This window comes from Agrilus planipennis, unplaced genomic scaffold (genome assembly GCF_000699045.2).
Source record: "Agrilus planipennis isolate EAB-ADULT unplaced genomic scaffold, Apla_2.0 scaffold168, whole genome shotgun sequence".
NCBI classification, from domain to species: Eukaryota; Metazoa; Arthropoda; class Insecta; order Coleoptera; family Buprestidae; genus Agrilus; species Agrilus planipennis.
Genome location: NW_020442443.1, coordinates 301057 through 311805, shown reverse-complemented (window position 1 = coordinate 311805; position 10749 = coordinate 301057). Strand labels below are relative to the sequence as shown.

The 10749-nt window shown below is 34.0% G+C and overlaps 2 protein-coding genes across 2 annotated transcripts; one reads left to right on the top strand and one right to left on the bottom strand.

The window, feature by feature from the left end:
- Positions 1 to 542: 542 nt before the first annotated feature.
- Positions 543 to 3024, bottom strand: LOC112906382 (chymotrypsin BI-like). Its single transcript, XM_025980366.1, has 6 exons — positions 2974 to 3024; positions 2781 to 2906; positions 2453 to 2553; positions 2219 to 2385; positions 661 to 922; positions 543 to 565 (listed from the first exon to the last, which is right to left on the bottom strand). Exons 1-5 carry the CDS (start codon positions 3022 to 3024, stop codon positions 753 to 755), a joined length of 615 nt encoding a protein of 204 aa, XP_025836151.1. The 3' UTR covers positions 543 to 565; positions 661 to 752.
- Positions 3025 to 5276: 2252 nt separating this feature from the next.
- Positions 5277 to 8933, top strand: LOC108740085 (brachyurin-like). The gene is made up of 5 exons (XM_018474278.1): positions 5277 to 5367; positions 5435 to 5557; positions 7008 to 7108; positions 7170 to 7336; positions 8602 to 8933. The coding sequence occupies exons 1-5, from the start codon at positions 5323 to 5325 to the stop codon at positions 8916 to 8918; spliced, it is 753 nt and encodes a 250-aa protein (XP_018329780.1). The 5' UTR covers positions 5277 to 5322; the 3' UTR covers positions 8919 to 8933.
- Positions 8934 to 10749: the final 1816 nt, after the last annotated feature.

The following is a 10749-nucleotide window of genomic DNA, read 5'->3' as shown; positions in this document are numbered from 1 at the left end:
ACCTTCTCAGGCATGAAGGTCTAGTCGCAGACATATTAGAGGCTGAAACGGATGTTAGGAAGGATAGAAGTAGACCTAGATTAGATTACTGTTCGCAAATAGTTAAGGATATAGATTGTTCTAGTGTTAGGGAAATGCAAAGATTAGCTCAGGACAGGAAAGAGTGGAGGGGCGTGTCCAACCAGTCTTAGGACTGACGACCTTATGATGATGAAGTTTTGGATGAAGAAGGATGAAAATATTGTACAAAATATGTGAAACCGGAAGGGAAATGTTGCGGTATGTATTGGGAAAATGTGATGAAAAGATGGGAATAGGTTGATTCTATTGAAAAAGGTATCTAAAAAAAGAAAAAAATGCATATTAGGATACAATGGGATGTTAAATTTTTAGTGAATTATAGAATCTTAATTACTTACTTTATTCTCCAAAATTTATGAACATTCTTATGAAGTAATAGTTAGAAATAACGGTCACTGCCCTTACACATCATTACCCACCACAACCAAATCCCGCCCTTACCTTAAACTACTATCATCACTGGGTGGCAGTGAATGGTTTCAACCTGGCGAGTATATACAATTACACAGTTATTGACACATGTGTATTTTCTTTTCATGTTTACTAATTTAATATCTTTAAACTGATATTTATATTTACCAATTTTCCACTGGTCACAAGAGGTCCGCCGGAATCTCCATAGCAAGTCCCTTTTCTGCCCGCTCCTCCAGTACAAATAATGGACACCCTGTCTACGTTACACATGTCGTTTGACAGAATGGAACATTGAGATATCGTAATACGTTACTAACATCGTTATCATTACTAGAATTGCGTCCCCAACCACTTACTACTGCCTCAGATCCTGCGAAACTTTTCGAAACGTCAGCTCTGCGGGGAAGTGCAATCAGTTGAACGTACTCTGTGAAAAATTGAATTACGTTTAGTAAAATGACAAACATAAATCACAGAATTTATAGACACATTGGTAGCGACGCTTATAGGGGCTCCAAAAAATGACAAATGAGAAAATTAAGCTACTGAAGGGGTTCTAACTTTATATCAACTACTTTCAGCTTTCTCATATGTAGGATTGAATAAGCATTAAAAAAGGAAAATAGGAGGGTAAGGTGAAAAGCTATCGGCCTGACATAGAGATAACGGTCAAATCGGCGAAAATTTATATTTCCTGTATGATAAGTTTCAGCTTGTTCCCTCAAGTAGTTTGTTCACACGAATCTTTGCAGTAGACGTTTAGCGTGTTTTTTTTAAATGTATAAACTTGAATATCGTGCGGTTGTAAAATCCTTCGTTTTGGATGCATTAACCCCTAAAGAAATTCACATGAAGTGAAGGTGAGTGAGACCCTAGGGACTTCCAAAGAAAGGATGCGAAACAACTTGTAGAAATAATTAGAGATGCAAAAGCTCTGCGAACGATGGGTGCTGCATTTGCTGACTGCCGATCAAAAGCAAATGCGCAAACGATTTTCGCAGCAATGTTTGGATCGATACAACAGGCATCCAACCTATTTTGTGTGGAGATTTGTTACCATGGATGAGACATGAGTCCACCACTACACGCTAGAAACGAAACAGCAGTCGAAACAGTGGGTAGAAGCCGGTGGTTCAGCGCCAAAGAAAGCGAAGACGATCGTATCTGCCGGAAAGGCTATGGTAAGTATGTTTTGGGATGCAGAAAGGATTCTGTTAATTGATTACCATAAAAAGGGCAAGTGAACAATACTCCACCCTTTTTGAACAGCTGGAAGCTAAAATTTGTGAGAAGATGCCTGGCTTAAAGAAGAAGAGAATCATCTTTTACCAGGACAATGCACCTGCTCCCATACTTGAAGAAATTTGTTTCTGGGAAGAACTTCGCCTCTAATAAAGACATTCAGAGAGTCGTAGATGGATATTTTCACAACCTTCCAGGCTCTCACTTCTGGGAAGGAATACTAAGATTGAAGAAATGCTGGACCAAGTGTGTTGAAGTTAAGGGAAATTATGTAGAAAAATAAAATCATGTTTTAATCGAAAATCGCAGTCTTTCATAGTCAGGCCGAGAATTTTTCACCTTGCCCTCGTATGTCGTAAGCTTTGCTTATTCCTATAGAATGATTTAATTTTTGCTTTAATTAAAAAGTTTGGTAATTCACTATACTATTCACAATTAATATTTAAAACAAAGTAACTTATTAATAGGTACAGGTAATTACGATTGAGATTGGCCGGTGTTGGAAGATGGACTATGCCTATATCGTTCGCTAGTGGTCCACCATCAAACTGTTCATGCACTTTGAATGTGGAAGTTGAAATGATTTGCTGAGTAGGTTCATCTTCACCATACTTATGCGCCCCCAGAATTACATATAACGATACAAGTCTGATAAAAAAAATAGAAAGTATACGTAACAAAATATGAACGTAACAATTAAAAGCAAATATCTTACTCATCCACCAAACAATGCCCCGCTGTTAATACGTATCTTCTGGTGATTAGGGATCCACCACAGAGCCTCGTTTCTTCTTTGTAAAAGAGAATTAAAGCGGCCTGAATAAATAAAATTATTATGTTGCAGTCTAGCGATCCTCTAAATCTTACACCCAAATTTCAATCATTTCGAATTTTCCTGCTTTAAATTTCGCAAATAATTTTGGAATTAATTTAAAAATAATTTCGACTATTTCTTTGTACAAATGAACTGATATATTCCTTGATTAACTCCCAAAATTAATTTTAATGAAACATTAAATATTTCAAGTATATGAAATGCTTACTTGGTATGGTATAGAGTTTGGTACAGCTTCAAGCCCTCCCACTATCTTTATATCTTCAGAGGATGTATGCTGATGAGGTGCTTCATGAGTAGTAATAATTTTAGACCAATCCGTAGCCACGTGCGCCTGTAAAGGATACATAAAATAAACTAATAAATTGATATATGCATTCATATTCATTTCATTGCTGTACCGTAACTAAGGAAGACGCAATAAAAATTAAGACAATTTCCTTCATTTCCATTTGTGACACAGATACTGTATAAATTTTGAAAATGTAATCGTACAAATACTTTACTACTATTGATAAAATTCTGGTATAGCATTTTTTATCAAGCTGGGTCGATGTTTTTTAAGGTACCTAAATATGTTACGGTACCTAATGTTACTTATTACGACATCTCTAAGATAACATTCTAAGGAACCTATAGTTGTTACAATTAACAAAAAATATGTGGTTAACTGTGTTAGAATTAAAAGTAAGTATTATTGTTATTATTTCTGTACCCAATATGGATGGCTCTAGATCATTAATATAATATAAGACGTAGACAGATACAGAAGAAGTGAAAGGGTAGGAAAACCTAACAGTTGTAGATACAGAAGGTGTAACAAAAGGTTCTTTGGAATTGGTAATAGAAATGATAGAGGACATAGACTAACATAATTTTGTGATAAACATAATTTAATCGTGGCGAGTACTTTATTTGACGCTATACGTGAAAGATACTAGGTTATTTTCTGGAGACATTAGCTGCATTACATTCTTGTTAGGCAAAGATCTAAAAATTAAGTGAAGTGCTGCAGGAGCAAGTATAAACAGCGGTTATAACCTGTTAGTTATGGAAACGAACCTTAAATTTAAGGTTATGAAGAAGAGAGAAGATGGAAAACGTCTTGACTTAGAGAAAAAATAAATTGTAACAAAGCACGCTATAGGCTAGATAGAAAGAAAAGCGAAATACTTAAAGGGCCGCAGAAACGAATGATAGAGATGCAGAGACAGAATGCTACTACATTAAAATGTGTCTAAATTCCACAGCTAAAAGTCATGTATGTAATTTTTTACATAATTTACTAAATTTTATCTGAAGTCATCACGTAGGAGTTTATCAGCATAAAAATTAAAAAACAAAGAAAAAACACTATAAATAGTGTGAAGTGCATTCCGTAGTAGCTGACACGTGTGGCCCGATAAAATCCAGCGATCTACAACAATTACGAAAAACACGTTACAATTATGATAAATGCTTTTCCAATTGTTACTAATTGTGACGATAATTCCCATAATAATAATGTTACGAAATTTTGCTTAGTTGTTTACTAGATTAGCTTAAAGTGACGAGCATATAAGCATTATAAATACCTACCGTGTGATATAAAAATAAATCCGTACAAGTAAAACAAAAACAATAATTTCTTCCCTATAAAATGAGGGTATAAAAACATGCAAAAAGTACTCAGTAATAACTCACCAGAACTTGTAGAACCAAAACACTTAAAGACCACACCCGTTTAACTATATTAAAAGTACACAAATAATTTTTAATAAAGGGCTTTCTTTTTTTCAGTAATAATCAACAAGCACACACACGTATACATACAGGTACGATATGAGTAAAATAACCTTCCCGCGACCGAGAAACTTACATAGTCGTTTAACGGCAAGCTTAATTTAGCAATTTATTCGTAAATAAGAATATAATATAATTAATAAAATTTTAAAAGAAAAAAAAGGTTCCTCTTACAATTATATTTCTCATATTTGCATAATTGCGCCAGCCTCACTAGAGGATAAAATAGCCCGCTACAAACCGTATAGCCAGGCTCTTGTTACTGCGTGACTATATCCAACTATATATGATTTAAAAATTATTTTACAATAGTATTCAACCTATAAGACATATTTAAAGCACTAAACACTTCCTTAGACTGAGTAAAGACCAGGTAGAACATTATTTATTTAGTAATATCAGTAAATAAATGAAGCTCGGCCTAGTATTAATTTGTTAATATTCAATTCAATCGTCAATAGATACATATTTAATAATATATTATAGTAACTATATTTTCAACAATGTCATATGAAATTATTACAAAATCATTTAGTCATAAACTGTTATTTTATAATAACCTATTCTTGTATTTTTTATCATATAATGTTTCAAACTGTTTTAATTCGTTTAGAAATACTAACTAATATTCTCTTCCATTCATTCATGTACATGGGTAATGTTCTTTGTTCTTAAGTAATCTTCGAAAACAAAATCTCTCTTTCTTAAATATACCGAAACAGAATTGAGAGTTTAAATAGTTTAAGAATGATCCTTTTTGCTAATTTATAACAACTACAAAATCCTTAAATCATCACCTTAATCTCTTCATCAGCATTAACATTAACATATTCACCTGAAAGATTTGAGAATATATCGTTTATCATACCGATACAGTTCGAAGATTTTATCAACAGAAGTACTTTTAAGATAACGTTATAAACCGAGTTTCAACCAAAATCGGTACAGTATTTGTGTCATAGGCAGAAATGAAGGAGATTGTGTTAATTTTCATCGTATTTTCCTTAGTTACGGTAAAATACTGAGATTAATTTGTAAGTCTAGATCAATTCTAAATTGACTTTTTTCCGTTCTTGGCAGGCTCACGTAACTAGAAATTTGTCTCGCGAAATAACTTTCAGACGACTCAATCAGCCTGCATCCTTTGAAGATACAAGGATCGTGGGAGGAAATGAAGCTGTTCCAAACTCCTTACCATACGTGGTAAGTATTGAAAATATTTACAATATTGACCAAAATTAGTGTTAGTCAGCTCCGTGTATATGACATTATAAAGTATCCATCATGGGTTCGGTTTTAGGAAGAAATAATTATAAATAAATATATAATTAAATAAGTTATCAATCAATTATTTTTGCTTTTCCGTGGGTGACACTGTACCTCATAGATCATTTACTTTCAAATTCTAAACATCCAAATTTGTGGGATTGGGATAAGGATAAGATGTAACGGTTAGGAGATTTGAAATTGTAAAGGAATGTAACGGTTTTAAGGGACGAAATTTAAAAGGACTGAGGTACCTAATATTTAAGAGACATGAAAATTTGGCGCGGCCTATTTCGCGATAAATTGTCAGTCTACAATATATTGTAATATCTTTATTTAGAAATGGTACGTCGTTTGCTAATTTGTGTCAGCGCGGCGGAAAAGTAATCTGTAGTGTACAATTCCGCCACACAACAGTTGACAAATGTCAAAAGTTAGATTATTTGGCTGGCATACGCGATAGGATGGGCCGAAAAGTCTTTTCTTTAATATCAAATATGGCTAGCGTGGAAAAGTTGTGATTTATATCTATTACATCCCCCACGAGATATGGATATTAGTAACATACATTTTATTTGGTCCCGGGAGGCTCAAAATTTTGAAACTTGTAAAAGTGAATGTTTTGTTACATCGCCTCAATTTTTTTCGTCCATTTATTGCATGTCGCATTACAGCCGGTCGCGGAGTAGGGGTAAAAGTGAAAGGCGCTGGTCAGAGCAGCCAAGGCCAATATGGCGGTGCCCACGGCTCGCATGAACTAACCGTGTAGCATTTATATTCTCACACATTCGTGCAAGTGCATGACAATTACATGTATAGACTGTGAAGCTCAAAGGGAAGATGAAATTATTGATAGAATAACTGAAGTTTAAAGTGTATGCAGTTATAATACATATAACCAAAAAATTAATTTAGCACTACAGTAAGTGAATATACAGTATACTATAAAATATGAGATGCTGGTCACTAACAGCTGACTGTAATAACGATATGCGCATGCGCGCCCTTCTATACTCATAGCCTATCGCGCCGCAAGACGAAACGTTCCAAAACGTGTCGTTTCATGGCCTTGAGAGTTTACTTTCATCGAGCCCAAAGAAGTATTACTTCAAAAAATATGCTGCACGAAATTAGTAAGTTATAAGGCAAGTAGGTGGATGGATTGGAACTTGTATGCGGCCACCTCCCCATGGTGAGTTGTAGATTCTTTTTATTAATTTTAAATGTACCTACCGAAGATTGGTTGATTGCTTAAGGTCATAGCATTGCGGTAGGATAAGACAGTACTCATGAACTACATAATTTCGCCGCGCCCGCGTATACGATGAAAATAGGCACACGTAATCTCATTAGCAGACGTTTCGGTAGAATTGTTTTATTATTTTAGGCCGTTTTGAGAATGATTTTCAATGGATCATCTAGTTCATGTGGAGCATCTCTTATCACCACGAGATATGTGCTAACAGTTGCGCATTGTTTAGATGATGGGTAAGACATTTGCGCTTAATTGTTATCGTCATAATTTATTACATTTTACTTCTTTTATCAGCATGTTGTCGTTAGAAGTGATACTGGGGAAACATAAGCTTCTTGAAACTGAACCAACCCAGCAAACAATTCCAACTACCACTTACAAGATACATGAACAGTTTAATAATGAAACACTAGTAAATGATATAGGCGTCGTCTATCTTCCAACACCAGCAAAAATCAATCGTAGCTATCTCTACTACTAATTTACTTTGTCCTAAATATTAGTTATATCTAGTAAAGAATTACCAAACTTATAATAAGTTAATGTAAAAGTTAAACCATACGATTGGCAATTTTAATGGACTTCATTCAGACTTTTTCCAGCTATGTAATATCTATTTGCTTTCTATTAGGTACGTATGGGGAAGCTTCAAGAAGTTGCGTTTTTAAAGTCATCGTAATGAAGCAACTTTAGTAATTGAATTTTCGCACTTGTTAAAGTGAAACTTTTATTACATCGTCTCAAATTTTTTCGTCCATTTATCGCATGTCGCATTACAGCTGGCCGCGCAGTAGGGGAAACTAAAAGGCTCTCGACAGAGTAGCCAAGGCCAATATGGCGGCGCTCATGGCTCGCATGAACTAACCGTGTAGCATTTATATTCTCACACATTCGTGCAGGTGCATGACAATTTCATTTATAGATTGTGAAACTCAAAGCGAAAATGAAATTATTGATACAGTAACTGAAGTTTAAAATGATTCAATGATTTAAATAAATATTGTTCTCAGTTTTTAACATGGGTCTATCATCGGAATGATTGTATTTATTATGTATTTCGTACTCTCATACGCAGATTGATATTAAAATTTATAGTTGAATGTCTGGTTTACTATTGNGCCGCGCAGTAGGGGAAACTAAAAGGCTCTCGACAGAGTAGCCAAGGCCAATATGGCGGCGCTCATGGCTCGCATGAACTAACCGTGTAGCATTTATATTCTCACACATTCGTGCAGGTGCATGACAATTTCATTTATAGATTGTGAAACTCAAAGCGAAGATGAAATTATTGATAGAATAACTGAAGTTCAAAATGATTCAATGATTTAAATAAATATTGTTCTCATTTTTTAACATGCGTCTATCATCGGAATGATTGTATTTATTATGTATTTCGTACTCTCATACGCAGATTGATATTAAAATTTATAGTTGAATGTCTGGTTTACTATTGATTTCCCATTATCATTTCCACTTTTCAATCATTAAGATAAGATTAAGAACGCGTTTTTAACTTTAATACCCTAAATCGAATAATTTTCTGAAAATTTACAGTTAAATGCCTACAATCCGAAAAGTTTCACATGCATCGTGGTTTCATAAAACCACACAATTGTTTTTTATTTGTTGGATCCGTTCTGTTTCCTATGAGCGTGTACCTATACGTATCTATAAATTTTGCGACTTCTGTTTGCTATTTTTACCAAATATGATTCAATCCTTGCAGGCTACGTTCAATTAATTGCACTTCCCAGTAGAGCTGACGTTTCGAATAGTTTCGCGGGATCAGAGGCAATAGCAAGTGGTTGGGGAGACGATTATGATCCTACCACCGATGGCAAAGAAGTATTGCGATATGTCAATGTTCGCATTATAACAAACGCTGTGTGTAATGAAACGTTCAAGGACATTATAGATTCAAACATCTGTACTGCAGGAACAGACAAAAAAGGCGTTTGCTTTGGAGATTCAGGCGGACCTCTTGTGGTCAACAAGACATTGGTAAATCTATATCAGTTTATATCTTTAGAAAAAATGAGATAACTAATATATAACCTGCTTCCTTTTTAATAAATTCACAATTATCCGGCTGTTCTTTTAGGTCAATTTGGTACTTCCCTGAATATGTTATTATGTACTAATTATCAAAAATTATAATATCATTCAATGATATCAAACGATGCTCGCCTGATAGGTTGTTCATTGTTATATTTTTTGGAATGTGAATGAAGAATTTCATAATTCGAAAGGCATTCCGTTAAAATATAAATGGCTATATTGTCAGCGAAAAAGAGAGTTTTCTATATATCACTTAGATCAACCTGTATTTAATAACGACCATGCCCTCATTGTCAATAAATAATAATACTTTTTAAAATAGATACCTACTGTTGATATATTTACAACAATCTATATCAAGTCGCATTACAGCCGGTCGCGGAGTAGGGATAAAACTGAAAGGCGCTCGGCAGAGCAGCCAAGGCCAATATGGCGGCGCTCATGGCTCGCATGAACTAACCGTGTAGCATTTATATTCTCACACATTCGTGCAGGTGCATGACAATTTCATTTATAGATTGTGAAACTCAAAGCGAAAATGAAATTATTGATACAGTAACTGAAGTTTAAAATGATTCAATGATTTAAATAAATATTGTTCTCAGTTTTTAACATGGGTCTATCATCGGAATGATTGTATTTATTATGTATTTCGTACTCTCATACGCAGATTGATATTAAAATTTATAGTTGAATGTCTGGTTTACTATTGATTTCCCATTATCATTTCCACTTTTCAATCATTAAGATAAGATTAAGAACGCGTTTTTAACTTTAATACCCTAAATCGAATAATTTTCTGAAAATTTACAGTTAAATGCCTACAATCCGAAAAGTTTCACATGCATCGTGGTTTCATAAAACCACACAATTGTTTTTTATTTGTTGGATCCGTTCTGTTTCCTATGAGCGTGTACCTATACGTATCTATAAATTTTGCGACTTCTGTTTGCTATTTTTACCAAATATGATTCAATCCTTGCAGGCTACGTTCAATTAATTGCACTTCCCAGTAGAGCTGACGTTTCGAATAGTTTCGCGGGATCAGAGGCAATAGCAAGTGGTTGGGGAGACGATTATGATCCTACCACCGATGGCAAAGAAGTATTGCGATATGTCAATGTTCGCATTATAACAAACGCTGTGTGTAATGAAACGTTCAAGGACATTATAGATTCAAACATCTGTACTGCAGGAACAGACAAAAAAGGCGTTTGCTTTGGAGATTCAGGCGGACCTCTTGTGGTCAACAAGACATTGGTAAATCTATATCAGTTTATATCTTTAGAAAAAATGAGATAACTAATATATAACCTGCTTCCTTTTTAATAAATTCACAATTATCCGGCTGTTCTTTTAGGTCAATTTGGTACTTCCCTGAATATGTTATTATGTACTAATTATCAAAAATTATAATATCATTCAATGATATCAAACGATGCTCGCCTGATAGGTTGTTCATTGTTATATTTTTTGGAATGTGAATGAAGAATTTCATAATTCGAAAGGCATTCCGTTAAAATATAAATGGCTATATTGTCAGCGAAAAAGAGAGTTTTCTATATATCACTTAGATCAACCTGTATTTAATAACGACCATGCCCTCATTGTCAATAAATAATAATACTTTTTAAAATAGATACCTACTGTTGATATATTTACAACAATCTATATCAAGCATCCCACGCTTTTTTATAATAAAATTAATTTTCTTTTTATCAATTTATATTTAATTTAGAATTATTGAAAATGATTGAAGTTAGTAGACTTTTTATGGTTGTTGAATAAAATATCAGTAATTAAAAATTGTTTTCTG

What these genes read in the sequence shown, in the direction of transcription:
- LOC112906382 (XM_025980366.1), bottom strand. Translation starts at nt 3,024, where the DNA reads ATGGAAATGAAGGAAATTGTCTTAATTTTTATTGCGTCTTCCTTAGTT. An exon ending in TTGCGTCTTCCTTAGTTACG is followed by an intron (nt 2,907 to 2,973) that starts GTACAGCAATGA and finishes TATCCTTTACAG; the next exon opens with GCGCACGTGGCTACGGATTG. An exon ending in AACACCGGCCAATCTCAATC is followed by an intron (nt 923 to 2,218) that starts GTAATTACCTGT and finishes AATTTTTCACAG; the next exon opens with AGTACGTTCAACTGATTGCA.
- LOC108740085 (XM_018474278.1), top strand. Translation starts at nt 5,323, where the DNA reads ATGAAGGAGATTGTGTTAATTTTCATCGTATTTTCCTTAGTTACG. An exon ending in GCGCATTGTTTAGATGATGG is followed by an intron (nt 7,109 to 7,169) that starts GTAAGACATTTG and finishes TTCTTTTATCAG; the next exon opens with CATGTTGTCGTTAGAAGTGA. An exon ending in AACACCAGCAAAAATCAATC is followed by an intron (nt 7,337 to 8,601) that starts GTAGCTATCTCT and finishes CAATCCTTGCAG; the next exon opens with GCTACGTTCAATTAATTGCA.